Source organism: Fonsecaea nubica, assembly GCF_001646965.1.
Source record: "Fonsecaea nubica strain CBS 269.64 chromosome Unknown Scaff69, whole genome shotgun sequence".
Taxonomy (NCBI): Eukaryota; Fungi; Ascomycota; class Eurotiomycetes; order Chaetothyriales; family Herpotrichiellaceae; genus Fonsecaea; species Fonsecaea nubica.
In genome coordinates this window covers 56347-82749 of record NW_019173742.1, presented here as the reverse complement: position 1 = coordinate 82749, position 26403 = coordinate 56347, and the positions used below count along the sequence as shown (strand labels likewise).

At 53.2% G+C, this 26403-nt stretch overlaps 13 protein-coding genes across 13 annotated transcripts; 7 read left to right on the top strand and 6 right to left on the bottom strand.

The window, feature by feature from the left end:
* Window positions 1–15: 15 nt before the first annotated feature.
* Window positions 16–1233, top strand: AYO20_08573 (hypothetical protein; the record flags this gene model as incomplete). The annotated part of the gene is made up of 1 exon (XM_022646849.1): window positions 16–1233. The coding sequence occupies one exon, from the start codon at window positions 16–18 to the stop codon at window positions 1231–1233; it is 1218 nt and encodes a 405-aa protein (XP_022497185.1).
* Window positions 1234–1368: 135 nt separating this feature from the next.
* On the bottom strand, window positions 1369–3237 carry AYO20_08572 (hypothetical protein; the record flags this gene model as incomplete). The annotated part of the gene is made up of 6 exons (XM_022646848.1): window positions 1369–1538; window positions 1594–1645; window positions 1698–2114; window positions 2191–2286; window positions 2341–2564; window positions 2622–3237. 6 exons carry the CDS (start codon window positions 3235–3237, stop codon window positions 1369–1371), a joined length of 1575 nt encoding a protein of 524 aa, XP_022497184.1.
* Window positions 3238–4150: 913 nt separating this feature from the next.
* Window positions 4151–5911, top strand: AYO20_08571 (hypothetical protein; the record flags this gene model as incomplete). The annotated part of the gene is made up of 4 exons (XM_022646847.1): window positions 4151–4753; window positions 4815–4944; window positions 5016–5652; window positions 5749–5911. 4 exons carry the CDS (start codon window positions 4151–4153, stop codon window positions 5909–5911), a joined length of 1533 nt encoding a protein of 510 aa, XP_022497183.1.
* Window positions 5912–6614: 703 nt separating this feature from the next.
* AYO20_08570 (hypothetical protein) lies at window positions 6615–7638 on the top strand (the record flags this gene model as incomplete). The annotated part of the gene is made up of 2 exons (XM_022646846.1): window positions 6615–6924; window positions 7091–7638. The coding sequence occupies 2 exons, from the start codon at window positions 6615–6617 to the stop codon at window positions 7636–7638; spliced, it is 858 nt and encodes a 285-aa protein (XP_022497182.1).
* Window positions 7639–8402: 764 nt separating this feature from the next.
* Window positions 8403–11082, bottom strand: AYO20_08569 (hypothetical protein; the record flags this gene model as incomplete). Its single annotated transcript, XM_022646845.1, has 5 exons — window positions 8403–9468; window positions 9522–9646; window positions 9697–9747; window positions 9800–9883; window positions 9979–11082. 5 exons carry the CDS (start codon window positions 11080–11082, stop codon window positions 8403–8405), a joined length of 2430 nt encoding a protein of 809 aa, XP_022497181.1.
* Window positions 11083–12124: 1042 nt separating this feature from the next.
* Window positions 12125–13369, bottom strand: AYO20_08568 (hypothetical protein; the record flags this gene model as incomplete). The annotated part of the gene is made up of 1 exon (XM_022646844.1): window positions 12125–13369. One exon carries the CDS (start codon window positions 13367–13369, stop codon window positions 12125–12127), a length of 1245 nt encoding a protein of 414 aa, XP_022497180.1.
* Window positions 13370–13807: 438 nt separating this feature from the next.
* On the top strand, window positions 13808–15184 carry AYO20_08567 (hypothetical protein; the record flags this gene model as incomplete). Its single annotated transcript, XM_022646843.1, has 4 exons — window positions 13808–13951; window positions 14008–14645; window positions 14696–15097; window positions 15145–15184. 4 exons carry the CDS (start codon window positions 13808–13810, stop codon window positions 15182–15184), a joined length of 1224 nt encoding a protein of 407 aa, XP_022497179.1.
* A 161-nt stretch (window positions 15185–15345) lies between these two features.
* On the bottom strand, window positions 15346–16025 carry AYO20_08566 (hypothetical protein; the record flags this gene model as incomplete). Its single annotated transcript, XM_022646842.1, has 2 exons — window positions 15346–15666; window positions 15741–16025. The coding sequence occupies 2 exons, from the start codon at window positions 16023–16025 to the stop codon at window positions 15346–15348; spliced, it is 606 nt and encodes a 201-aa protein (XP_022497178.1).
* Window positions 16026–16447: 422 nt separating this feature from the next.
* On the bottom strand, window positions 16448–17522 carry AYO20_08565 (hypothetical protein; the record flags this gene model as incomplete). Its single annotated transcript, XM_022646841.1, has 3 exons — window positions 16448–16723; window positions 16786–17253; window positions 17304–17522. The coding sequence occupies 3 exons, from the start codon at window positions 17520–17522 to the stop codon at window positions 16448–16450; spliced, it is 963 nt and encodes a 320-aa protein (XP_022497177.1).
* A 1033-nt stretch (window positions 17523–18555) lies between these two features.
* AYO20_08564 (hypothetical protein) lies at window positions 18556–19764 on the top strand (the record flags this gene model as incomplete). The annotated part of the gene is made up of 6 exons (XM_022646840.1): window positions 18556–18607; window positions 18646–18851; window positions 18908–19061; window positions 19120–19284; window positions 19341–19493; window positions 19553–19764. The coding sequence occupies 6 exons, from the start codon at window positions 18556–18558 to the stop codon at window positions 19762–19764; spliced, it is 942 nt and encodes a 313-aa protein (XP_022497176.1).
* A 487-nt stretch (window positions 19765–20251) lies between these two features.
* Window positions 20252–21758, top strand: AYO20_08563 (hypothetical protein; the record flags this gene model as incomplete). Its single annotated transcript, XM_022646839.1, has 2 exons — window positions 20252–20395; window positions 20472–21758. The coding sequence occupies 2 exons, from the start codon at window positions 20252–20254 to the stop codon at window positions 21756–21758; spliced, it is 1431 nt and encodes a 476-aa protein (XP_022497175.1).
* Window positions 21759–21959: 201 nt separating this feature from the next.
* On the bottom strand, window positions 21960–23756 carry AYO20_08562 (hypothetical protein; the record flags this gene model as incomplete). Its single annotated transcript, XM_022646838.1, has 6 exons — window positions 21960–22141; window positions 22193–22232; window positions 22283–22380; window positions 22434–22775; window positions 22826–23212; window positions 23267–23756. The coding sequence occupies 6 exons, from the start codon at window positions 23754–23756 to the stop codon at window positions 21960–21962; spliced, it is 1539 nt and encodes a 512-aa protein (XP_022497174.1).
* A 424-nt stretch (window positions 23757–24180) lies between these two features.
* On the top strand, window positions 24181–25812 carry AYO20_08561 (hypothetical protein; the record flags this gene model as incomplete). Its single annotated transcript, XM_022646837.1, has 6 exons — window positions 24181–24333; window positions 24455–24583; window positions 24640–24887; window positions 24942–25198; window positions 25250–25543; window positions 25601–25812. The coding sequence occupies 6 exons, from the start codon at window positions 24181–24183 to the stop codon at window positions 25810–25812; spliced, it is 1293 nt and encodes a 430-aa protein (XP_022497173.1).
* Between the last annotated feature and the right edge of the window lie 591 nt (window positions 25813–26403).

Sequence of the window (26403 nt, the reverse complement as noted above, 5' to 3'; positions counted from 1 at the left end):
ACTTGCAATGCCTCCATGGCTCTGGCCACGCACACTGTTGTCCATCAAGAGGTCTGTAAATTGATATTACCCATGGCCCTTGGAAACCCCGCCCTCCTTCATGCCACTCTAGCGTTGGCCGCTATTCATCGGAATTCATTGACCTCTATCCCACAAGACGACATGAATGAAGGCGCTCAAAAACTAGTCAGCCACCTGACAACTAAGAGCATTCGCTATTTGCGTCAGGAGCTCCACAACCCAAGATCAAGCCCATTGAGCGCCAAAGTTGCCACAACTCGAACACTCTTCCTCTGCGAAGCCATCTCTGGATCTCCATGTCTCCGGGCCTGGCGAGCTCATTTCCTGGGCGCACGAGCTTTGCTGTCGTCTCATGAGATATCCTCTGACAATTTCCAAGGGGTTGGACAGGATTCATCACTTCCGTTCTTGCAGCGGTGGTATAATATCACCGAAGCTCTTGTTGCTATCACAGCTGAGGGGTTGTCAGCAGGTCAGATTGCTTGTGGTGGTCCACGATCTCTCATTGGTGAAGCCGAGGAGGCAAGTGTCTCTATTGACATGTACACCGGCTGTGCGGAAGATATTTCTCAGGTGTTCCGCGAGATCGGAGCGGTGGCTTGGGAGAGACGGCGTGCAGTCGATGATCCTGGCCAACACCCAAGGCTTTCGGAACAGGATTTCCTACGTGAAGCCGATCTCTTGGAGAGGTCAGTCCGAAGGATGATCGAGCGCGACAAGACCCGGACCAAGGTATTCAACATTCCGGGCGCTCGTGATCTCTCTGTAGAGGAGTCCCAGGAATTCTTGCTTTGTAACGAAGCTTACCAGCACACTGCGCTCATTCACATCCATCGACGGATTCGCCGGCTTCCTCCCAGTGCTATGGCCGTACAAATATCCGTCCGCAGGATCATCGAATGTGTCGAGAGTATTAGACCGGCTGCAACCTTGTCACCCCTAACCCTACTGACTACACCTCTGTTCACCGCGGGTTGCGAGTCTATAGGTGCTGAGCGTGAAAGGATTGCGCAGCTGTTGACCAATATGTTCGCTCTTTTACGTCTGCCAAACATGAAGCGTGCGCTGCAGGTACTCGAAGCCTTTTGGCGTGCATCGGAAGCTTCTGGGGTTGATTGGGAGGACTTCTCGCGTGAGTTACATGTGCCATACAGCAAAGCTCAGGCTGACGAGAATATAGGTCAACGGAATTGGGATTTCTTGCCATATTGACCGAACAATCGTGCCGTCAACCATGCTAACCCGCCATCTGATACCTGTTTCAGTCGGCCTAAGAGTGCGACATCGATCCAGCTCCCATTCTGTTAGTTCAAGAGAAACCAACTTGTGGAGTCGCAGCCGGCAAACTCATTTTTCTTGACCAACACTACTTTCGAAGCTTGATACGTCGGGCAACTCGTCGGACGAAAGCACGATGGGCTTTATCCACCGGCCACCCCATCGATGAAGTACGAAATAAATGGGTGGGAGGCAAATACCGCAAATGATTGCCTGGGTGCCGAAGCACCATCCATATCCTACGCGCGATTGTCAGCGTAAATCCTTCCGACGGGGAATCGACATGTTTCTTACCCACTGCGGCGGCCCAGTCGTAAATGTACCAGGGCACGATAAACGCGGACATCTTTTTTGCGTCAGTCTCGATAGTAGCAGTCCTGTGACTGATGTTTACTCACATTTATGATGACGGAATAAAATGTTATGACCTCAATGGCGTGCTCCGGGTAGCTGTCCACAATATATGTCGACAATGTCGTGTTACCCGCTTGAAGGCCGACGGCGAACAGGAAGAGAGCCACCTGACCAACCATCCAATGCCATTCTTCTTGAACTGAAGCTCCCCAGACTGCCAGCCCGATGGCAGAGAGTATGGCGCCGGGATATCCCAACCACAGCCTCATTTCTGGCGTCCGCTGGCCGTGGTTCTTCCGCGCGAGGCGGGCAACGATCCAATCGCTCAAATTGCCCGAGCAGAATATCTCGGCGAAGATGACGCCCACCAAAGCTCCTGTGAAGAACAACCCTTGGATCTGGATCTTGTACTCTTCATACGCAGCAGGGATCATCGAGAGGAGGGCGACAATCCTGCCTTGCTTTAGTTTGCATTCAAAGCACACGCCATGAGGGCCACACATACCACCAATAATGGAGAAATATGTATCCACATACGCTGGCGACCAGCTTGGGATATGCCCACAGCTTGCAGAAGGTGATTAGGGTCGCCCAAGGTTTTGGATGGAGGACGCCTGGGATTTTGCGGATGTTCTGGGCGATGTGTAAGCATGTTATCGATATCATCCTCTCTGAGACCTCTCTCACCAGCCAGGGGAGTTGTTTGGTCCTTTTGATGTCGACAACGGTATTCTGCAAGTTTTCCCCTCGCGCCGTGGCAGCCGCTTGTTGCTGCTCGAGAGCCACCACGTACGCCCGAGGATACTGGGTCTCTGGCAGAAACAAAAGCTCCCATACCAGGAGAAATGCAAAGGCGATGGTGACGTGGTAGGCCACCCAGTATTGATTCACCGTGGCGATGAATCCGCCAACTGCCATCTGGAGTCAGCCCCCTCAGTTCTATCGCCCAGAAAGAAGGCCAAGCTTACCGAGACCACCCAGAACACTTCCTATGTTTGCAGACATTGCCCAGAGACCGATTCGGTAACCTCGCTCATGCTCCCACGAGATGTCATTGATGATGCTAAGCCCCACGTTTGCTGCAGGGCCGGCCGCAAACCCTTGGAAAAACCTGGCTGCCATGTACTGGCCGATGGATTGTCCTTTGATCGAGGTGCAACCGCTAGCGAGAACTGCGATTGCTGTGGCAGCAATGGTCACCACTCGGCGGCCATAGGTCTCTGCCAGCGACGAGGTGACCAGAGGGCCAAAGGCGAGACCAAAGGCAGAGATGCCGAAGGACCAGTTAACTTGATTGTACGAGGCATCGAATTGCTCCTCGAGCAGCGAGAACGAGGGCACGGGGGCAGTGGTCAAATAGGTCAACAGGAAATAGAAGAAGCAGACAATACCGATGACGTTGTACTTCTGCAGCTTGGACCAGTTCAAGGGATCGAGGGAGTCGTGGGTCGGCGGTGGCATGAGTGGTTTGTCTCGGGTTTCCACAGGCAGATGATATATCTCTGCCACGTCAGGGGGAGGATTTTGTGCTGGGACATCGGTCGTGATGGGTCTCTTCTCGGTGCTATCCACCTCTGAAGACATTTTGGTGGTGGAGGCAAGGGCGTCGGTGGAGAGGATTGGGTAATGAAAAGCCTAGGCGGGGATCTTGACTTGTTCGCTTGCGATGGATCAGAGAAGGGGAACATTGGCAGACCATATATAGTCGTCTGAAGCTCTCCCAGAAAGGAAACAACTATATGGACACGGAGACGCGACAGGGACAATCAAGATAAGGGAGACTCAAGTCATTCATGCTTCGTTGATGAAAGGGCGGTTGGTCTTTAATGGATGACATTGCGCTATACTGGAGGAGGAAAGTTGGGGAGAAGGGAAAGGCTGGACGGCTGTCAGAGGATGATAGAACTACGGATGGAAAAGCCCTCGTGGCGTTTGTCCGGGGAGGTTCCATTATTATTAAATCTAATTGCTTCTTTATCGGAATTGACGCTTTGGACTATGGAGATGATATTCCCCGCCAATCCCAATGGGGAAGGATGAGGAGATGGTGGGGCGATCGACAGATACGAATAGACAAGATAGACAAGACGGATTTTATCGAGTCTTCTCCAGTGGAAATAATCACCACCGCGGCCATTATCGTCTCTATGCTTGCTTCTTTTAGTCATCTTGACTGTCTGTGGTCGGGAAAACAGGAAGTAACTACAACTACATCGACGTCGAGGGGTGGTCCATACGGTGTCGCCATCGCCACAACCTTCCCTCTTTGGACCGTGTCATCAAATTGCAGTTTCACTCCCCGAATTTGAGCCTCTTCAGTGCTCGATATATAGCTTCTATGGCTCTGGAGTAGACCGGTCCTACCATTGTCTCTGGTTCTTGAGCGAGATAGCAGAGCCGAGCGATAACAGAGAGCGAAACACGACTGCTTTGTGCACCAATAGCGGAGATATACTCGTCGACCCAACCAACTGTTTTCCACCAGCAACTAGCAACCATGCTTCTGCAAGTCCTACCTTACTTTATCCTCGTTGCGGTACTCATCGAGGCTATGCGGCGGCTGCGCTCGCCACTGGCAAAGTTGCCGGGCCCCAAGTACACGGCCTGGACGGCGCTGGTGCTCAAGTACCGCGAATTCACGCACGGACGACGCCTGTACATCCATGACCTCCACCAGAAGTACGGCGCGGTCGTCCGGCTGAGCCCCGACGAGGTGTCCTTCTCGAGCGCCGACGCGGCCAAGGAGATCTACATGTCGGGCGGCAGCGGTTATGACAAGACGCCCTTCTACTCGCTGTTCACGCAGTTTGGGACGCGCACGCTATTCTCCACGCTCCCCAGAGCGGACGTATGTTCTATCCACCCTCCCAGAGAAGACGTCGCAAGTGTGCTCGATGATGAGAACTGTTCGCTAACTCTTCTGGGCGGCGGCGGCCACCCGTTCCAGCACAGCTATATGAAGAGATACCTGGCCGACCGCTACGCAAACACCAGCATCATGAAACCCGACATCTTGAACGGCATCGTCCAGCACGCCCGGGACTTTTTAAGCAAGTGTCTCGACCAATGTTACGGGAGTGATGGCTTCGCCGACATATATGTGAGGGGCTTTGTCAGTTGTGCTGGGGCTATCTCGACGAAACTGACGAAGAGTGTCTCAGGTATATCTACATTGCTTCGCCCTGGACGGGGTCACTCATCAGCTTTTCCACCCGTACGGCACGCACGCCAACAGGAATGAAAAGGATTTGCGGCTGATGCAAGAATTGTCCTATCACGACAGTTTGAAAAGTATGTGAAACTCCATGATTTGTGGAGGTGTCGTTAGAACGGGGGGGTGGGAGTAATTGACGTGTTTCCAGGCAATGTCGCCATCTATTACATGCCGTGGCTCTCCAATATCATCCACCGCATCAGCCCGCCTAAGCCGGCTCCGCTGTCGAATGAATACGTCCTGAAGGCCAGCGCATCTCCCTCGCCATCACCGTTCAGTCTCCTCTCCAAGCTTCAGGCACAGGCCAAGGCTACCAATATGGCACCCTACGCCGTGCCAGCCGAATGCAAGGACCACCTGGCTGCTGGGGTTGACACGACAGGCGACGCCCTCTGTTTCTTGATGCACCACCTCTCATTACCCGCGCCAGCCTCCCAACGCATTCAAGGCCTGCTGCACAAGGAACTCACGGAGAACGCCACGACTTCGTTCGACCAACTCCCTTACCTGGATGCCGTGGTCAAAGAGGGCCTCCGCTGTTTCCCGCCCATACCAATGTCGATGCCGCGATATGTGCCCCAAGGAGGGAGCATGATCGACGGCCACTTCATCCCCGGCGGCACCATCGTGAGCAGTCAGGCGTACACGCTGCACAAGGACCCAGTCGTGTTCCCGCAGCCGTTGGAATTCCTACCGGAGCGCTGGTTGGACAAACAAGGAGAGGCCGAGAGGAACAGATTGTTCTTTGCCTTTTCGGTGGGCGGCCGAGGCTGTCTGGGCCGGCAGTAAGTCTCTAGCTCCTCTTAGCCCGTTTCTTTGCATTATTATCCCTTTTTCTTGTCGTCTCGTCTTACAGAATGCTAACTCGCTGTCCATCACAGCCTCGCCATCGCAGAGATGAAACTACTTCTCCGCGAAGTCTATTCGCAATGTCGCACGACCTTGTCCCCCCAGATGGACAGCGACATGGAAATGGAAGACCAGATCATCGCCAGTAGGCCCAAGGGCCAGAGTTGCAAGTTGGTCTTTGAGAAGATTGTATGATGCCACGCGAACTGGATAGAGATGAGATAGCTGTGGAGCTCAAAGAGTATTGCCTTGTCTTTCTTTCCACCTCTTCTGAGTGCGTTGGTGGTGTGTCTCTCTCATGGAGAGATATTAGGTGCTAAGCTAAACACTAGAGAGCCACATAGGGCATGGAATGGCTAGTTGTAGGTGTCTTTGTTGCGAAAAGTCGTGCCGATTGCAACTTGTACAAGCACCGCTTCATGTGGGGCATACATTAGTTTCCTCACCAAGCAGAGGACTGTGACTTGCGATGGGAACTTGTGAAAATTGGGTTCCGTAAAGTATAGGTGTCGCTGACGGAAGGCGCTCTTCTCAGATCAAGAACTCTTAAAAGAAGATCTGACTCTGGCCCTGCAGCGACTTTGAGGTTTGGGATGTAGAGAGATTCCACACAGCTTCTTTTCTTTCTTCGTGCTGGAAATGGACAAACGTTTGCAGGATCGGGTCAAGCACTGTGGGGCATCGATTCTACTTCGGCCTCTAACCAAAAGTGACATGACATGGGACACATCGGCCACCATTTGTATACGATGGCTCGATCCTGTGCTCTAACGTAGGTATCTCATACTCGCTACCCTGATTCCTCAAGCCTGAATCTGCCCTCAATCTTGGCCCCCTTATTCCTCCCCTCCCCTTCCCCCCTCCTGACTTACCTCTTCTCCTTCTGGAGAAGGATACGATGTCCCGCCTAAAACTCTCCCCGTTGAGACTCTTGTCCACGGCCGCTCTATGCGGCGGCGTAGGAACCATCGGCGCGTTTCGCTGGTGGACACGATCCTGCCACTTCGAGCCATACGACCCTTCACGGGACGTTCTCTCCCAAACACCATTTTACCGACGGTTTAATCCGAACAAGAACCCGACGTTTCACGATCTCTGCGTGCGGAAAGTCCCCCTGTCGCAGCTGGAACCGGACCTCTTGAGGGATCATGACGAAGGAGGGACGAAGTTGGTCGAGGCGTTCTGTGCCGCTGTTTGGGCGAGTCGTGGTACGTTCGTCGTCCGTGGTCGCAGGATACCCCCTTTTAACGCTTATTGTATTTGGTTGGCGGAACTGGAACCCCCCGGTCTTGGATAATGATGACCCATACACTCTTCCTACCTTATACCATACCATACTAAGACGCAGACGCATACTGACCATCGACACTCCAGCCTACGCCATCCAGCGCAGATACCTCCAGCAGCGATACAGCGCCTCGCCCGCTCTGGCACACCAACTCTGGCGACGGCCTGAGCTCCTCCACTCGCACTACGACGTCGGTACCGAAATCACCAACCACTTCGTCGTGCTGTCCAAGACTCCCACAGCGATACTACTACGGTGCGGCGACTCGCCGCTCAACACGCCTCACGGCCCGCGCGCTGTCGATGGCCTGTTTGAGCTGAGCGTCACGATACATCGGGATGCTGACACCGAGACTGATAGCGACGTCCCCATCGCCGAGTTCCGCATGAAGAGCCTTTTCTACTTCGGCGTGGGTGTCGCCGCCTCGAGTCCCATTGCGCCGCTCTCGCTCGAAGGATGGGGTCATAAGCGCTACGTCAAGTTATTGCTCGAGGAGGCTGTCCGGGGCTGCACGCGGCAGGGCCAGGGGCAGGGACAGCCACAGTCGTCTTGGAATAGTGTTCGCGAAGCAGTATTCGTGTCGGCACCGACAGAGCAGAAGCAACAACAAGGGAATGAAGGCGTACGGGCCTAGGAGAATTTGTTATTATTTCATCACCATGACGGGTTCAAGGTAGAGTCGAGACGTGCGCATTATGCGAACGTATGGAAAGGAAGGATATGGGGACTAATAAGGCCAATAGATGTCACGGATAGGTACAAGAACTATTTCTCTTTCATTTCGCGGTGCTTTTCTTCAGCTTTGTACCTTGCACATGCTCCTGTCTGGTGACTGATTGTCTGTCTGGTGTCCTTAACTTAGTCACTCACTCATAGACACGCCGATTTACCTACCAACAAGAAACAAGTCTGAACTTCCGTACGAGAAACCAAGTATGTATGCATGTATGTATGTATGTATGTATGTATGTATGTATTTGCTTCAGATACCAGGTACCAGATACCAGACACCATGTACCATGTAGTTACGCACGGATGACGAATCTGGAAGGAGAGACAAGACACTCTGGAAGGAGAGGAAGGACGGACGGACGGCGCCCCACATGATAATTACTTTCCATAACCTATTTGGGAAGAGGAAATTCCTACTTGGATGAGTCGACCATGGGCATACTTGCGCGTTTTATCGGTGTCAAGTCCTCGGTGGATGTCCAGGGGGGCGTAAGACCTACTGGATTGGTAGAGAGATGGATATATAGATATAGAGAGAGATAGATACACCCACTCACGCGCGCACGAACTAAAGTGGATATATTTGTCCCTATGCCCAGGGATATTCTTACCTACCCTCGCTTACTATCCGCCTATGCCATCACGCCGGTCAAAAGTGTCGACACGTCAAATATGGAAGAAATCCCCAATCGCCTTGAGCGCCTCGCGGTAGTCGGACCCCTCCCACTTGACGACCTCATCCAGTAAATGCGCATACTTGAGAATGACTTTTCTCGCGGCTGCTTCGCCGTCGGCGGCCACACGGCCAAATGATGCGGGACCTCCATGCCTAATAAACTGTTTTGCGGTCGAAGACTGTCCATTTACCAGTTGGGAAGACGACGAGAATACTCTGCCGAGTCCCTGCATGCCGATTTCGGCCCAATCGATCTCTTGCAGCAGTTCAAACGTCATCGTGTCGGCGCCACCGCCTCCCGAGAAAGAAAGGGTGCTCACAGGCTGCTCCGAGGGAGGGTTCGCTTTAAAGACATAAAACGCCAGGACCAGCGCGGCCGTGAAGATCATGTGCTCGTGCAGAAGCAGGGCCGGCTCTGAGACCCGGGTCTGTGAGAGGATCCAGAAGATCTGGGCGGCGTGGAGTGCGGCTCTACGGGCTTCCGCTGACTTGGCCCAGATGGCGATGTTCTCTAGGGCAGTATGAGCGGACTCGGCGTCCTTGTGGCCCAAGGCGAGCTCGAACTGGTCCATATCCACCACGGTGGACATGCATAGACTGTTCCAGTGGAGTAGGGCGTGGCGGTGGTCTTGGTCGAAGTTGACCCTGTGGCTGCTGGGGATCGTTGCCAGGAGGGGAGCTATGGTCTTTGCGTGGTCGTCCAGCGCGTATCTCTCCACCGGCGTCACGGCCATCGTCTCGTCACTTCCGAGTTGGCCGGGAAAGAGTCTATGGCGAGCTACGGAGTGTTGGATGGAGATGGCAGCTAGCAGTGCTTGCAGCCCTATACTCCCGAGCATGGCCGACGACAATTTCGACATTCGCTGCAACGTCATCCGGGGCATGATGATCTGAGCGTTGGTTTCCACCTCGCGAGCAAATGTTGCCGCGTCACCAGCCTCGAATAATGACGATTTACAAGGGGAAATGATCTCGAGTCTGTCTAGCTCGAGCACTCCCGCCGTGCCCCAGAGAGTGGCATACGTAGCGTCAATGATCAGGAGACAGGTGACCATCCTAGCGTTCAGGTTAGTCGCGGGCGTACCACAGCCCTTGGAGGACTAAACTACCTCTTGACTGATTCCACCCGTGCCCAAGGCTTCCACAGCCGTTCAAGGTCCGATGAAGGGCCCATCAAATTGAGGTCGACTTCTTTGCCGTCACAAGCCGCGAACAATCCGTGCTTTTCTGCTACCTAGACAAGTCAGATAGGAGGCAGCTCGAAGGGCCCTCACTTATACGTACGTGTAGAGTCTGAATGCAGAGCATATGAGCTTCATTCTCGTCCAGGCGCCGCTCCACAGATTGATTAGAAGGACACAAGAATGTTGGAATGGCCAGAGCTTACTGAGATGCAAAGAGCAAGATTGAGCACAAGTAACGAAGCTGCCACGGCGGTGATAAGCTCCCAAGGGGGACGCTTACCGAGGGCCTGAGACGTAAGTTCCAGTCGGCAGGAATGGACAAGTTTCTGAACATCGCCTTCAGCAAGACCGTCGTGTGAAGAATTTGGGGGAGCTTGCTAACCATCCACTCCCTGCGGACAAAGTCCCGCGACCCTCGGGGGTCTAGTGCTGAGAGTCCAATAAGACACATTGGAAAAAGCACCGCGCTGGGTGTTGTCCTCGCATCAAACGTCGCCTGGTGTACAAACGGTATAGAGGGATGAAAGCGTTCGAAGTAGAGGTCCAGACTCATATCCAACATCTCGACCGACGGGAAATTGGTATCGTATGTCGTCGACGTCGAGCTCTGAGGTGTGTCGCCCTGGTCGACTAGCATGGTGTACAGAGACTCTTCCTTGCCAAAGATTTTGTCGCTGTCCTGCAAGAGTCTGTCCCTGCAGCTGGTATCCATGTGCCACCGTGACCCTGACGGATTTTTATGCTGAGCAGAACCCTGGCTCTGGGCTCGAGATTCGTTGACTCCGTGACACAGAATGTTGTCTGCTGGATGTTGGAGTGCCGTCTGCCAAAGTCGCCTTATTAGTCGGATAGGACGCACCAGTTTTGAAGGCCACGCCTTCTGGACACGACGGAGTCTGTCGGAGGACAAGCCTTTGGTAAGTGGTTGGTCCTGACATGATAGATGGTCGTCAACAGGAGTCGGGAGAGTGGCGATGAGGCTTTCCAGGTTGGGCAGGTCGATGGTAGACTCCAGCCAGAGCAGGTCGGGGGCATTAGAAGTCTGCGTGAAGTCAATGTCTTCGGCATTAAAGTCTGTCATTCCCCCTTCCATCATGTCGGGGATGTCCATGTCCTCTGGATATGGCGAGGCAGGCATAGCCAAACCCTGGTGGCCGATTGGTGGTTCTGTAGGTTTGGCTTGCGAGTTTTCCCTCTGTGAGGTGCCGTTGTTGTGCACTGATTGACTGCGGTGATTTCCTGATAGCTGGGACGGTTCGATTATCTCATGATTCAGCCTCACGGTCTCTGCAGCGAGGAGGTGACCATTTCCCTTGAATTGAACGTTGGTCGTATTGCCGCTCACAGGGTTGTTCGGTCCATGACTCGCTAGATTATCAGATCGAAGAGGAGGCCCCAGGATTGGTGATTTCCAGGTCAGGGAAATATCTCCTGGTCTGTTCTCGGGCCTTGAGTTTGGTCGCATAGAGGGAGTCCGAGGGGCCATAGTTGGTCGTGATCCTCCCACTGTCGATGGGACATTGCGGTCTCGGTCGATAGTGGTTGCTGAGTGCTCCGCGGGCTCTCCTGGTATGAAATTCATCTCTCTGACTTCTGCAGATCGACGTTGAGTTTGGGCCGGAGTATGCGTCCGAGTAGGAGACTGAGAGATACGAGGCAGATCCCGAGGATTCGACGAATGTACCATGGGCTCGACGACAATCCCCTCTGGGCCATTATCATCAGTTGGATGATGGTTGCGGATATGTCTGGCTAGCACATCGCTGTTATGTCAGGACAAGACATCAGCATTTGATCCCTGGCTCGTTCCATCCTGTATTAGAGCAGGGCACCACACAGACGTACCTTCGAGCATATCTTCGCCCACAGAACGCACACTTGAATGGCTTCTCTCCAGTATCTAGATTGGGGCGGTCAGTGAGGAGACTTGGTTGATGTGATAGATGTCAGTTATCAGGGGGAATATCGAAGCTTACGCCATCTTTGGTGACGCCGTAAGTGTTCCAACTTTGAGAAGGTTCGTTCACAATAGGCACATCTCTTCCAGATGGTCTGTAAGGTGTCTGTCATTTCAGTGATCTTGTCTAGCCTCGTCTAGCCTTGTCCAGCGGGAAGGTGATGTTGTCTCCTTTGGTGACTTTCCACGACGTGCAATATAGTATAGAGCGTGCCAACCACTGCGCACATATCACTTGAAGCCATGCTTTTGCTCAGTGAGTTGTATACCCGTAGAAAGTGCGTGTTGGGGGGGAACAACCACGTGACCCGAGGACAAGGCACACCGAGTGTTAACCGGCTTGTCAAGGGGGCAGCCGATGCGGCGAGCACCGACCGGCTCCACGCCTAGACTGCCCGGATCTGTGGGGGTGGGACGCCTGTACCTGATACCAGCCAACGCCCGCACAGCCTGGAACTCCAAGTGGCTGCGGGGTTCTTGGCCTGTGACTCCGTCTCTCTTCATCCCTCCTTGGGACTCTGTATGCATCGACTCCAAAACACGCACACGTCTCAACCCGCCATGGCTCCTCTCACTCTGCCACCATGTTCAGGATTTCCAACACTTGATCCTTCTCTGTAATGGGAAAGGCGTTGGTCCGGATCCACAAATCATGCAGGCTGTTCACCGCAAGCAGATCGAATTTGTCTCTGCCAATCTTGACCGCGGCGAGGGACCGGGGCATGTCGAGTTCTCGAATCACAATATCGAGGATGTCGCCTAGGTCAAGATTGCTCGCGGTCCGACCTCTGGCTTTGATCACGGCTTGTACAGGAGCTAGTCCCAACAGTAGCTCTCGAGCCTCAGCTTGTCTGGCAATGTTCGCCCCATTTGCGGCGTTGAACTTGCACACGGCAGGTAAAAGGATACAGCTCGTCTCGCCGTGTCCGACACCCAGTGGTCCAAGTTGGTGACCGATCGCGTGACTTGCACCCAGTGGCGTCCCTGTAGAAACAGCCTGCATGGCCTGAATCACTCCGAGCTGGCACAGGTACCGACCCTCCGAGTCATCTGGGTTTGCTTTTGATCTTAGAAGTCCTGGAACCAGCATACCCAAGCCACGGCTCGCTGCAGCATCTCCTTCTGGGGTGCTCTGCAGACTACACATGGTCTCTATGCAGTGATCAATCGACCTGACACCAGTGCTCAGCCAAACCCACTGAGGAGTGGTTTTGACTAGTTCCGGGTCTAGAATGACCAGTTCCGGATCGACGTTAGGCTCAAATGTCCTTTTGGCCCGTGTGGTCAAGGTCTCCGTTGCACCTGCGATAGCCTGGTATTCTCCGCCGGACAGAGAAGTCGGTATGCAAATTAGTGGGGTCTTTGGCTTATTGATGTGCTCACGACGGTTTGCGTTGTATGAGTGACCACCCCATAACGTGCTTATCGCCTTCTCGTCCCACGCCGAGTTGGCAATTGCAAACCTGACCAGTTTAGCAGCATCGGTGATACTGCCAGCTCCAAGGGTGACGAGGCAGTCAACATCCAGCTCTTTGACCTCGTCTATGACTTCAACGACTTCGGAGATGGGCGTATGCGGGCTGATGCCGATGCGACAGCCCGCCACACGGTCGCCCAGCGCTCGTCTCAGCTTTTCTAGAGAGTCGGTCTGTTTAGATAGAGACCTGGACGCCAAGATAAAGACTCGCGTGGCCTTGAAAGTCTGTTCGACATGCTTGGCGCATGCATTTTCAAAGGGCAGCCCTGAGCTGATCTTTGGGGTGGGTTTATTGTCAAAGGCAGGCCGATAGTGCTCCTGTCCTGGTGTGAAGCTCATTTTGCCGGGTGGAATCAGTCTCAGGATTTCTCGAATGGGGGGAGAACTACTCTGCTTCTATCAAAGATATAGAAGTATATATCTTGTCGAGGTCAGGCAAAGATGTTGATTGTCGAGTTCTCAAGGCGAAGCCACGGCGATCTGATTAATTGCCAATGCCAAGGCCTGCCCGGCGCACCTTCCGTGACCAAGTGAAAGGTAATTATAGAGACAGTCCCCGGCAAATGTGGATGAATGATGAATGGGGCATCTTAGAGATACTGCAATGAGCAACCCACCCACTTTCTCTTCCTGAGATGACCATCGCGCATCCCGATATGGTTAGTTCCCCACATCTGATTTGCTGCTTCCAAAGCAATACTAGGCGGCGGTCATGCCCGGATGGCTTTCATAGCACAGCGCAGCCTTGCAGTGCAAGTCATCGACAAGCACTACAGCATGGCATCGCCAGCAAGACTCCTCGGCCCGCTCGCGACGAAATCACCAAATGATATTGTGCTGCTTTCTGCGGTGCGCAGTCCCATTACACGGTCCTTCAAGGGCGGTTTCAAGGATGCTTGGCCCGAAGATATCCTCATGCCGGTCAGGGCGCTGTCACTCACTCCATTGCTGCTACGAGGTTCCTAATGCGGAGATAGGTCATGAGAGCGGCGGCGACGCGTGCTGGCATCGAACCAGGCGACGTGCAGGATGTCCTCATCGGCAACGTACTGGCAGAGCTTGGATTCGCAAAGACGGGCCGGATGGCGTTGAACCACGCAGGGTTTCCAGTCACCACCACGTTTCACACCGTCAACAGACAGTGCTCGAGCAGTTTGCAGGCTATCACACATATTTCGCACGCTATCCTCGCCGGACAGATCGACGTTGGACTTGCAGGAGGCGTTGAAAGCATGACGCGAAACTATGGGAGTAGAGGCGTCCCCGTTGACGTGTCCCCCACCCTCAGGGGCTCAGATGTCAAAAGTGCAAGAGACTGTCTTCTACCCATGGGGATTACGTCGGAGAATGTGGCCCGCAGATACGACATCTCCCGAAAAGATCAGGACGCGTTCGCCCTCTTGAGTCATACGCGGGCTCTAGAAGCTCAACAGTCGGGCAAATTCTCCTCAGAAATTGTCCCCGTCGAGTGGACAAAAAGGGACGATACCACAGGGGCACAAACGATATTACGTGTTGAACAGGACGACACTATCAGACCCGGTGTCACTTTGGAGAAACTTGCAAAGCTCAAACCCGCATTCGCCGATGATGGCAGAAGCACTGCAGGGAACTCGTAAGAACCCTCAATGGGCAATCTGTTGGACTTCAGCTTACGCGCCACAGGTCACAAATATCCGACGGCGCCTCATCCAGTATTCTTGCACGGCGATCGTGGGCAGAACACCGCGGTATCAAACCTATTGGGCGCTTCCTCGGCACGACAGTGGCAGGCTGCGAACCCGACGAAATGGGTGTTGGTCCCATCTACGCGATCCCTGCTCTGTATAAGTTCACCGGAATCTCCCAGAAAGACGTTGACATCTTCGAGATCAACGAGGCATTTGCCAGCCAGACGATTGCCTGTCTTCGGGTGCTGGGCGTCGATGCCGAAAAGGTAAATCCGAGAGGTGGCGCGATCGCGTTGGGTCATCCGACTGGAGCCACTGGAACGCGGCAGACAGCGACGCTATTTGCCCAGCTGGAACAAGAGGACAAGGAGCTTGGGGTCGTGAGCATGTGTGCCAGGTAAGAATGTCCAGAGTGTAGTTGTTCTGCCGCTGACTGTCCTTTAGTACTGGTCATGGCGTTGCGGCGCTGTTTCAGCGGGAGTAGAGTGGTCACCGTACAACAGCCGTATGGGTTTGATCGAGCGACAAGATGAAAGACTCTACATTTTCAGAGGTGTCTGTCACGACAAGATCTAGATATCATATATATCATATCTAGAACCATCTGAAGCGATGCTGCCCGCTGCACCCATCTTCCTGCCCAAGCTACAACCCCGGTACCAGCACCCTCTCCTCGGCCGGCACAAACGTCTTGCTCGGGTTCGGAGGAGCCGTGGGCGTGCCAAAAACCAATTGACCCTTCAATACCCACTCGGCGGGGACTTTCCACTCCTCGACAATCCTCTGGTCGATGTACGGGTTAAAGTGCTGGAGATTGCAGCCGAGACCTTCCAGCTCCAATGCCGTCCACAGGTTGAAGGTGTTCATGGCGTTGGTGTGCTCGGCCCACTGGGGGAAGTAGCCGCTGTAGCGTGCAAACTTTTGCTGCAGGTCATGGGTGACGCGCTGGTCTTCGTAGAGGAGGACCTTGACCATTGAGAGGACATCAGCATCCACATTTTGTCCCCAATTAGTATTCAAGTGAAGAAAGGGAGTTTCACCGTCCCATACGCGTCCCGTCGCTGATCCAACTTCTTCTCATCGGCGGGCCAATCGCCGCCTGCATCGACCGTCCTGACACACTCTTTGGCAATGTCCCACAGCTTCCTGTGGTCGTCGCCGAACAGGATGACGAAGCGGGTCGACTGTGAGTTGAGCGAGCTCGGCGTGTGCAGGATGACTTCTTTGGCGATCCGGACGATGTCGAGGTCCGCGATGGGCGATCTCGCCGCGAGTGCGTAGAATGTTCGACGGGTCTTGATCGCGGCGAGGAATTGGTCGGCCATGGTTTACTGTGTGGGTAGTGTGGAAGGTGATGATGGGCACGTAGATCAGGTTCAAGGTCGTCGGTCTTTAGCAGGTGATCTGTCTCTTAATTATTCTCGAGCCGGTATATTCTCACTACAGGAAGGAGTGTCGGGCCTGACTGTGAATCCCCCACATGGGAGCTGTGTCTGTAAATGGATAAGTGAGGGATAATTACAGAGTATCGTGCGTGTGATCTTGGGACGCTACATTATACCTAGTGACCTTTTGCATCAAAGGATGGGTCTATTTTCCAAGTAGCAGCTCTGGTGCAAGCACATGTCCATGACTCTCGAGTTAGCGCAAACACCCCATGTACAAAGTGCAAAGCGTATTTATGACAGCCGTCCCAACAGAATCCTCCACAGAAGATTCATCGATAGCTACGTATGTCTTCAACGCATTATAGATGAGTCTTCAGGCTCCGGTCCCCTTGAGCCTCCGCCAAAATGAAGTCATGCTCCAACAGCCAAAACCCCTCAGTTTCATGTCCATCCACCACGCGCATAAACGGCTTTGTATTATACATCTTGGCCTCTTCGAGATCTTCGACCCACTCAATGTCCTTGACCAAGCTGCTTTTCGTCCCAAATACGGGGTCTTTGAATATTCTTGGGCTCGTCCTGTCGTACAGAGCCGTGTTGAGCCTCTCATAACAAGGGTGGTTGATCAAAAAGTGCTGTGTGTTTGTTAGTGCGACGTGATCAAAAGGGTTGAATAGATGTGCAAGATGACACTCACCACATGTGCTGGGCGATAGGCTTGTCGGTTCAGGAGATCTAGAACAATGCCAACCGGACCATCGAAGGGCACGGGATAGTCAACAGGCCGTACACCGTTGATGTAAAACCGTCCCTCGTCATCAGTGTAGAACTTCCCTCGACAGTCCGGTCCACCTGTCTCAGGGTCCTGCATGTCGTATTTTCCGTTGCCGTTGGTCTCCCAGATGTCCAGCAATGCTCCCTGGATAGGCTCTCCTTTTCGGTTCTTGACTGTTCCTCGGATGAGCATAGATTCGCCCGCTCCGACGGAGGATATGCTGTCTCCGTGATTGAACTCGTGCGACTCATTATGAAACGGTCCGAGAACCGACGACTCGGTGCAGCCTGGTAGTTGCCGACTGTTTATTTGGTCGACCAAAGCAGATATACCGAGCACGTCTGAGAGCAGGATAAACTCCTGTCTTTCTGGATGACAAGCTTGCCCGACCTGGGAACTTTCAGCCTCCAGAACGAATGAAGTCCATCCACAGAGCCTACCTTGGTCAAAAACTCCCACGCGGCTTCCCACTCATGGCGTTGAATCTCTGTCTCGCGGATGAAGTCGTGCGAATGCCGAATTAATCTGCTGAAGATGAACTTGACTCGTTCGTTGTCGATATTTGACGAGACTTTGATGACATGTGAAGTAAGATCGTCGACGTCGAGGCTATCCAAGCTAGCAGCGCCCGGTCCTGTCCCATTGATACTTGGAGCCATCCTTGTGATTCAGTGGGACTGTGATGCTTCTGAAAGTGATGAAAAGGGCCGCCGGTCGTTTAGCAAATATTTCGAGATATTACTGGCCCCACATACTGTAAATCAGAGTAAATTAGCTTTGTTGCATCGAGCCGTGACATGACGTCCCGGAATGCATAAGCATATCATGAGAGGAACGGTAAAAGGCCCTAATAACACAACTGTCATTCTGGAGAAGAGTCGAGACAAAGAAAGCCATGTCTTCTGCATTGTCATTATGGTTGTGGACACGATAGCTGACACCTCCCAGTGACCTACCTGTGTGTTCTGAATCTCCAGGACTGAGCGTGGTAGAAGAAATTGACTAGCATTGCAGATGTGTTTACACCACAGTTGTGGGAGAGGGTTGTTGCTGCGCTAACCTAGTTGGGTAATCTCGATATTGTAGTTTCCTAATTGGGAACAACAGAAAGTCACACCGTCCATGCTGGTCCGTCTCTACTGCTCACCCCTCAAGCGGCTGCTTGAAAGTTCTCCGCGTACATTGTCTCTCCCAATATTAACTCTGTGATACACGAGAGCAGCAACTCAATGCAGTTAACCGGGATTGACCTCTTTGGAATCCTGATGCATCCTCATCGGGCTACCTCGTCAGGAGTAATGCCATTTCCAACATTTGACCTTCTTGTACATTATTTCTCCATACGGACTTGGAGAAGCATCCTTGAAACAGTCGTGTGAGCCACTCAAACATGGAAATATTTGCCTCTTTTCTAGCCGTGAAGGACAGGCCATTATTTTCCGGGTGGCTGAGTCTTGGACGACCGGTCTGAGAGATGCCCCACATACCTGATAGGCCACAGTTCTATATTGTCGTAACCGGGCTTCGAAGACTTTTGTTTAGTTGTAAACCAAGAATTGCGTCGATAACACGAATACCATTCCTCGTGATCACTGGCATCTTCTCTACTACCAGGATATAACAGCTGTTTCCGAAGGGTGAAAGGGTACAACGTTCCCAGAATACAGGACAAGTGAAGTCGTTCATTCCACTATGCCAAAGCTAGTCCTCGTTACAGGCGCCACTGGAAACCAAGGCAAGATTTGTGTCTGCTCAATCCAAATCACTTCTGACTGCTCACAGGTGGCTCGGTGGCAAAGCTGCTGTTGCAATATCCCGAACAATATACCGTGAGGTGTCTCACTCGCAACACCGAATCGAAAGCTTCGCGTGCCCTGGCAGATGCGGGAGCTGAGCTTGTCCAAGGCAACCTCACCGATCCGTCGAGCCTTCCTGCGGTGGTCAAAGGATGCTGGGGAGTATTTGCGGTAACCAATTTCTACGATCCGGTATGGGCTCGCTTGCTGCTTTTCATTGCGCTGGCCCCAACTCACACTCATCACAGGCAATTATCGATGATCCGATGAGCGAGGAGCAGCAGGGCCGCAATCTCGCAAAGGCCGCGCATGATGCTGGCACGGTGGAGTGTTTCATCTGGAGCACCATGCCCAGCTCCCATGCTCTCTCCGGCGGCAAGTTTTTCACTCGGCTGTACGAAGGTAACAGGGGATCAAACTGCAATAGTCAGATGTGGCGTCAGCTGACTTCGGTCTTCAGGAAAGCACCTCGTTGACGGGTACATTCGCGAGCTCGGCCTGCACGGAACCTTTCTGTACACGGGCAACTTCTACGAGAACATGGTGCTGCGAGGACACATGTCGTACAATAAAGAGACAGACACTATTATTTTCAAGCAGCCCATCATCGAGCCGGACGCTGAGCGTAGGTCACCTAACAGAAACAATCAAGGGGACACTTACTGACATGATTGAATCAAGTTACAATGCTGTACGTCGAGAAAGACCTCTCTGCCATCGTCAAGGCGATTTTCGACCAATGGGAAGAAAAGAAAGAAGAGCTGGACGGTGCGTACCTACAAGCCAGCAATGCAAGAGTGAGGCCGAAGGACATTGTCGCCGCGGCGAAAAAGGGTATTTCTTCTATCCCGGCTCCAAGATGATTCATCAGATGGCTGACTTTGAGAATGCAGTGTCTGGGAAGAACGTTGAATACGTGGTTCTGCCCACGACGGGCGTGCCGGAAAGAGATACCATGTTCCGGTTCTACAATGACGTCGGGATGCATCCGGGTGTGTCGTTGCCAGATCCGCAAGTGGTGAAGCTGGGGGTTAAATTTCATGACGCCGAGGACTACATACGGGAGAGACTCTTGCCGCATCTCGGACTTGTGCCGGTCAACTAGCACTGTCTACGTAGCGAATAAAAGATCAGACATGGGAATTTCGACGCATATGTTCTGTGATATGGGAAATGAATGGTCGAGTCCTGTACCGTGAAGTAATGCATGGTCAAACTCCGCGGACTCAAAAGGTAGCCTATGTGGGAAGATGCACGGCTAAAAAGCCAAAAGAAACAGAGGCGTTTGACAACAGAAATCACGCACCTAGTGACCAAGGTTCAGAGACTGCACAGCGCACTCCTCAGGCTGCCTTTCAAAGAAGCCTGCTACTAAATGACATCATCAAACCATCCCGATCTTGTGTGTCTCAGTGGTCCCCCACACGTTTATGTCCCACTTGCCTGTGTCCAGCCTAGCCGGATCTGGTAATTCCTCACACCCTCGACCAAGAGAGTCACAGCTCCTACAATTGTCGAGCGGCAGGCATGTCTGGCTGTCCTGCATCTGGAAGAGTGTCTCAACGAGCGAGCCAAAGTCAACATCAACCAGAATGCTTGCATCAAAACTGCACGCCAGGCTCAACAATCCCAGCGTGCAGCAAGCGTTGACCAGACACTGTCGACAGATGTCCGGAGTCAGTGCGATCGACTCTCGGGTTTTCCGAAATCTCTTTGGGACGGAGCAGATCCGCAAGGTATGTGAAGCTCACGGACACAAATCACTCCTCTCGTAGGAAGAAGATGAGGACTGACTTGGAATCTGGATCCCAGGTCTTCAGCGACACAGCGTATCTCGAACGATGCGTTGACGTCGAAGTCGCCCTTGCGAAAGCTCAGGCGAGAGCAAAAATCATCCCGCAAGACGCTGCAGACCAGATAGCCAGCAAGGCACGCGCTTCTTCACTTGACCTCTCCCGTCTTAGCGACGAGACAGAAATCGTCGGGTACCCGATCCTCCCGCTCGTGCGGCAGCTGGCCGCCATGTGTGGCGACTACGCGGGCAAGTATCTGCACTGGGGGGCGACGACGCAGGATATCATGGACACGGCGTCGATGTTGCAGATCCGGTTGGGCTTGTCGATCGTGGAAAGCGAACTTGACAGGGTGATCAAGGCCACGGAGTCGCTCGCGGAGAGGTACAAAGCGACGCCCATGGCGGGACGGACACATTTGCAGCATGCCCTTCCGGTGACGTTCGGATATAAGTGCGCCGTATGGCTGTCCAGCCTGTATCGACACAGCGAAAGGCTCAGGCAGATACAGCCTCGTGCCCTGATGGTGCAGTACGGAGGTGCCGCTGGCACCCTGGCTTCGCTTGGAGCTGGCGAGGAAGGGATAGTAGTTCGGAAAGAGCTGGCAAAGGAGATCGGTCTGGCCGACCCGCCAATCTCGTGGCACGTCGCGAGAGACGGGATCGCAGAGACACTCAATCTGCTCGCATTGATTGGTGGAACTATTGGCAAAATCGCACTCGATCTCATGATTATGTGCTCGAACGAACTCGCAGAGGTCGCGGAACCGTTCGTGCCTCATCGTGGGGCCTCGTCAACTATGCCGCAGAAGCGGAACCCCATCTCCAGCGAGTTGATGCTCGCTGCGTCGAAGGTGTTGAGGTCGAATGCCAGTTTAGGCCTAGACGCCATGGTCGCGGACTTTGAACGGGCTTCTGGACCGTGGCACCTCGAATGGATTGCAGTACCTGAAAGCTTCACCGTGGCCGTTGGGGCTCTGCACCAGGCGGCATTCGCTCTTTCAGGCCTCGTTGTCGATGAGAGGCAGATGTTGACAAACTTGAATTCCACGGCGGGCCTCATCGTCGGAGAGGCCGTCATGATGGGTCTTGCACCGTTCATCGGTCGACAAAGGGCACACGACGTGGTGTATCAGGCTTGCCAGGAAGCGGTTCAGGATAAGACCTCCCTACTGGAGACTTTGAGCCGTGATAAGTCGATCGTCGATGCTTTGGGCATGGATGAGCTGAGGAAGTTGTGTGATCCGGTCAATTACCTGGGATCGTCGACGCGCATGGTCGATGATGTCCTAGCCTTGAGAAAGTAAAACGGAGCGTTCCGTGTGTCCTGACTTTAGATGTGAAGAGTCATAGAAGTCAAGCACCAAATAAACGTCAAGGATCTCTATATTTTAGACTTTGGAAGATCATGCATTGCCAACAGAGAAGGTGCCTCGTCGTCTTCAGCACTTCAGTGCGTGTACCGGGCAAACACTCCACGACCGCCTGCTCCATCCTGTGTGTAATGTCTAGAATGCTTTCAGATCATCGTCAACAGTAAATGCAACACCTGTTTTGCTTCTGACTTCCTCCACACTGCTTCCCTCGGCCACCTCTATCAAGACCAGCCCGTCCGGTTGAACATCAAAAACAGCAAGATCGGTGATGATTCGGGAGACGCATCGCTTCCCAGTCAAGGGAAATGTGCAGGCTACACATCTGTCAACAATCACAGGTTATGTGAGACAGGGAAGAAACTCACCAGGAAGGATCTTGGGGTTTCCTTTCTTGTCCACGTGGTCCTGGTGATGTGTTAGTACTGAGATCCGCCTCCCTTGAGAAAGCCACATACCATGAGAACGACAACCTTGGTCTCCTGTGGGTTGGCCACCAAGTCCATCGCACCTCCAATCCCTTTCACCTTACCTGGAAGCATGAAGTTTGCCAGATCTGTTGGGTGTTAAGTCGTATCGCCTAAAGTCATCTCGTGTTGCTGAGCTTACCTCCATTTGCACTGACCTGCAGTGCCCCCAGCATAGTCAGATTGATTTTCCCGGCTCGGATCATTCCAAAGCTCTCATGGCTCCCAAAGACCGACGCTCCGGGACTCAGCGTGATGGTCTCCTTGCCCGGGTTGATGAGATCCGGGTCTTCTTGTCCAGGATCTGGGTATCTGCCCATTCCCAGGATGCCGTTTTCCGATTGAAGCACGATTTCGACACCTTCGGGAACAAAGTTTGGTGCCAGCAGAGGCATACCGATGCCGAGATTGACATACATTCCGTCCTTGAGCTCCTTGGATGCTCGTTTCACGATACGCTCTCTGCGGGCCGATGCAGCATCCACTTGATTATTTGTCAGTATAAATCTGCAGCTGACTGTGCTCACCACTCACCTTGCCGCAACTGCTCCTCGGGACTTTTGGCAAATGTGAACTTTTCGATTTCCTTGGGCACCGTCGCTTGTATGACTCTATCAACATAGATACCCTGTAGGTGAATGTCCTCGGGGGCGATGTCTCCAGCCTCAACGAGGTGGTCCGCTTCGACGATTGTCAGCTTTGCATTTTTCCCCATGGCCTCATTGAAATTGTTCTGTGCTTTTCGAAACCGGCAATTACCCATCCGATCAGCCTTGTCGACTCTGATCAGCGCGACGTCTCCAAAGATTGATTCTTCCAACAGATAGTCCTTGCCTCTGAAGCTGCGTGTCTCGCGAGGTTTGGACATGAGGTCAACTGAGCCGTCGGGCTTGTACCGCACTGGAAGCTCTCCCGTCTGCACTGTGACGAATTTGAGTCCTCTGAAAACAGTAGCTGGCTATTCAGGTCTCTCACCTATACTTCCCAACGCGGCTGGTGTGTAGAATGCAGGTACACCAGCTGCTCCGGCTGCACATCTCTCGGCCATTGTTCCCTGCGGCGTGAGCTCCAAGGAGAGTTCGCCGGACAAGTACATGGACTCGAACTTTTTGTTTTCCCCAACGTACGAGGCAATCATCTTGCTGATTTGCTTCGTGTCCAGCAGTTGGCCGAGCCCTATGCCTGGCATCCCAGCATTATTGGAGACTACTGTAAGATCCTTGATTTCAGGGTGGTCGCGAAGGGCGTTGATCAGTGTCATGGGCACTCCAGATAACCCAAACCCGCCGACGAGGACCGTGTCGCCACTCTTGATGTCGGCGACAGCTTTGAAGGGCGAGGTCCAGAATTTGTTGATTCGACATTGGGAACGGCTGCTGGAGAATGAGCGAAATTGAGGATACACGACGGTGAATGGATTTCTCGTGCCTCCACGGCAGTGTAGGAATATCCGCAGTTTCGACATCGTGGTTCAAGGATGTAGTTTGACACCGAAGCAATTGGCTGGAGAATACACCATCCTAGAGTCAGTTGAAAATACCATGTCTACCATCGCGACTGATTCTCCAGGCGGAAACAGGGACTCCCACTTGGGCATTGGGCACCGAATTAGGCGGGTGCGACGCCTGTAGGCCCCACCTTCAATCCTCCTTAGGCACCTCCGGCCACTGGAAAATGGTAGCGTAGCGCCCCAAAAGAGTCGACAATTTGCCAGTTTCCCAATTGCGACGACGAACCCACATGATACCAAACAATTTGTGCGATTGTCCAAAAGAGCATTGCACGGTCTGGCTATACCACAGATATGCTCATTCAGTCACCAAAAGACCCGCGGACTTTTGAAGAGTTCCCCATCCTGAGCAATGACCTGCTGAGAGAAAACCTCCAACATGATTCCTGTCACAGCTGCTGGGAGACAACTGTGGCGGCTGGCCCCTCGAACGAAGTTTGTGCCTTCTCGAAAAATTGCGTCGCTGTCTTCTGAGAAGAGCCTCCCCTTGCAGGGAATCAAGGTCGTGGATCTCACAAGGGTTCTGGCTGGAGTAGGTTGCCGTCATCCACTTGACCTTCCTCGTCTGACAGGTTTCCAGCCATATTGCACGCAAATTCTTGGCGACCTTGGGTGAGTGAAGACGACAGACTCGATCACCTCTCTGCTGATAGCCTCCATGCGCCGAGATCACCAAAATCGAGCACCCCGTCCGCGGCGACGACACGCGGCAATGGGGACGCCCTTACGCCCCATACCTCGATGGCCGGAGCGGACCTGGCGAAAGTGCATATTACCTCTCGGTGAGAACAAGTTCGTTAGTGCTGCGATCTCAGACGACACTGACATAGACGGGAAGGTGAATCGCAACAAGAAGTCGGTGGGCGTCTCCTTTCAGCATCCAGAAGGCGCAGCGATCATCCGAGAGCTGGCACAGACCGCCGATATATTTGTCGAGAACTTTCTACCTGGGACACTGAAGAGATATGGACTGGACTTTGCGACTTTGGAAAAGACGAATCCACGGCTGATATACGCGAGCATAACTGGATACGGTCAATACGGCCCATACCACGACCGGGCTGGATATGACGTGATGGTGGAAGCGTGAGGTTTCGAACATGGTCCAATACACGGCAAAGGGACTAATTGTATCGACAGAGAGATGGGATTGATGCATATTACGGGGACGAGAGATGGTCCGCCAGTCAAGGTCGGCTGCGCGGTCACAGATCTGACCACGGGCATGTACGCCTGCAACAGCATCATGGCGGCACTTCTCGAGAGGCACAACTCGCATCGAGGACAACATCTGGATGTGTGTCTGAGTGATTGCCAGGTTGCCACACTGTCGAACATGGCCGAATCAGTCTTGATCTCGAAGAAGAGGGATAGTGGCAGATGGGGCACTGCACATCGTATGGTACTTGAATTGGACGTTGGCCACATGAGCTAACTGTGGCTTTCAGCTTCCGTCGTACCTTATCGAGCATTCAAGACCTCCGACGGAGACGTTCTTTTCGGCGGCGGCAACGACCGACTCTTCGGGATTCTATGCTCTGGGTTAGGGAAGCAGGAGTGGGCCAGTGACGAGCGCTTTGCTACGAATGCCGCGCGAGTTGCAAATCGGAACGTCCTGGAACCGGCCATTGAGGAGATTACACGGCAGAAAACGACGCAAGAGTGGCTCGACATTTTCGACGGCACAGGTCTTCCGTATGCCAAAGTCAATGACCTGATGGATACGCTCAATCATGAACACGGTGAGTTTCCCAGAATTCTTGATGGCTGCGGGCTGCAGGCTGACAGACAATGCACAGTCCGAGCCCGCGGTATGGTCGTCTCGGTGGACCACCCCAGCTGCGGTGTGGTAGACCTGGTCAATACGCCCATCAAATATTCACGCTCCCGACCTTCGATACGATCGCCACCACCTCTACTTGGAGAGCACACGGATGAGATTCTGAGTACAACACTGGGACTTGCTCCTGAAAAGATCCGTGATTTGAGAGCTAGTGGTGCAGTTGGCTGACGAGGAGGTGTGGAGGGCTGCTCATAAGGAGTCCCGGGTGATACTAGTCTCGATGGGCGGCGATAAAGTGGATGATATGGCGACTCATCATACATTCTTGGAGTTCCAGGGCGGAATGATACTGAAAGGTGTCCTTGCGATAATCTAGATGCGCTTCTGGACAAGGACAAGATAGACTATTCGTGACCTTGGTGATCTGACACTGCTTGAGCCTTGGCAAGGCTGTCCTGCAGAGGATGTAATTCGATGTGGGGGGGAATTGCCAGAAGAAGTCCGGACCCACGGTACTACACCTCGATAGTCCATACCTAATCTACTTGTAGTAGTGTCATTAGGCCGTCTCCCCACATCACACATCAGGCTGTTCCCTAGGTATGCATCTGAGCATCCAGCTCTGTGGATTTGTGGCACACTGGCACTCGTAGTCGATTCCGGATTTAGCCTACAGTGGGATATCCTTTGATTGGTCCGCACATTGGGGGTAGACAGAGCGTTAAGGCAAGTCCATACCGACACTCCGTAGGTCCCGTATCGTAGGAGCAGGAATGATGAAATCTCCAGCCTTGCTCGATCGCTCCGGTCGTTTTTGAG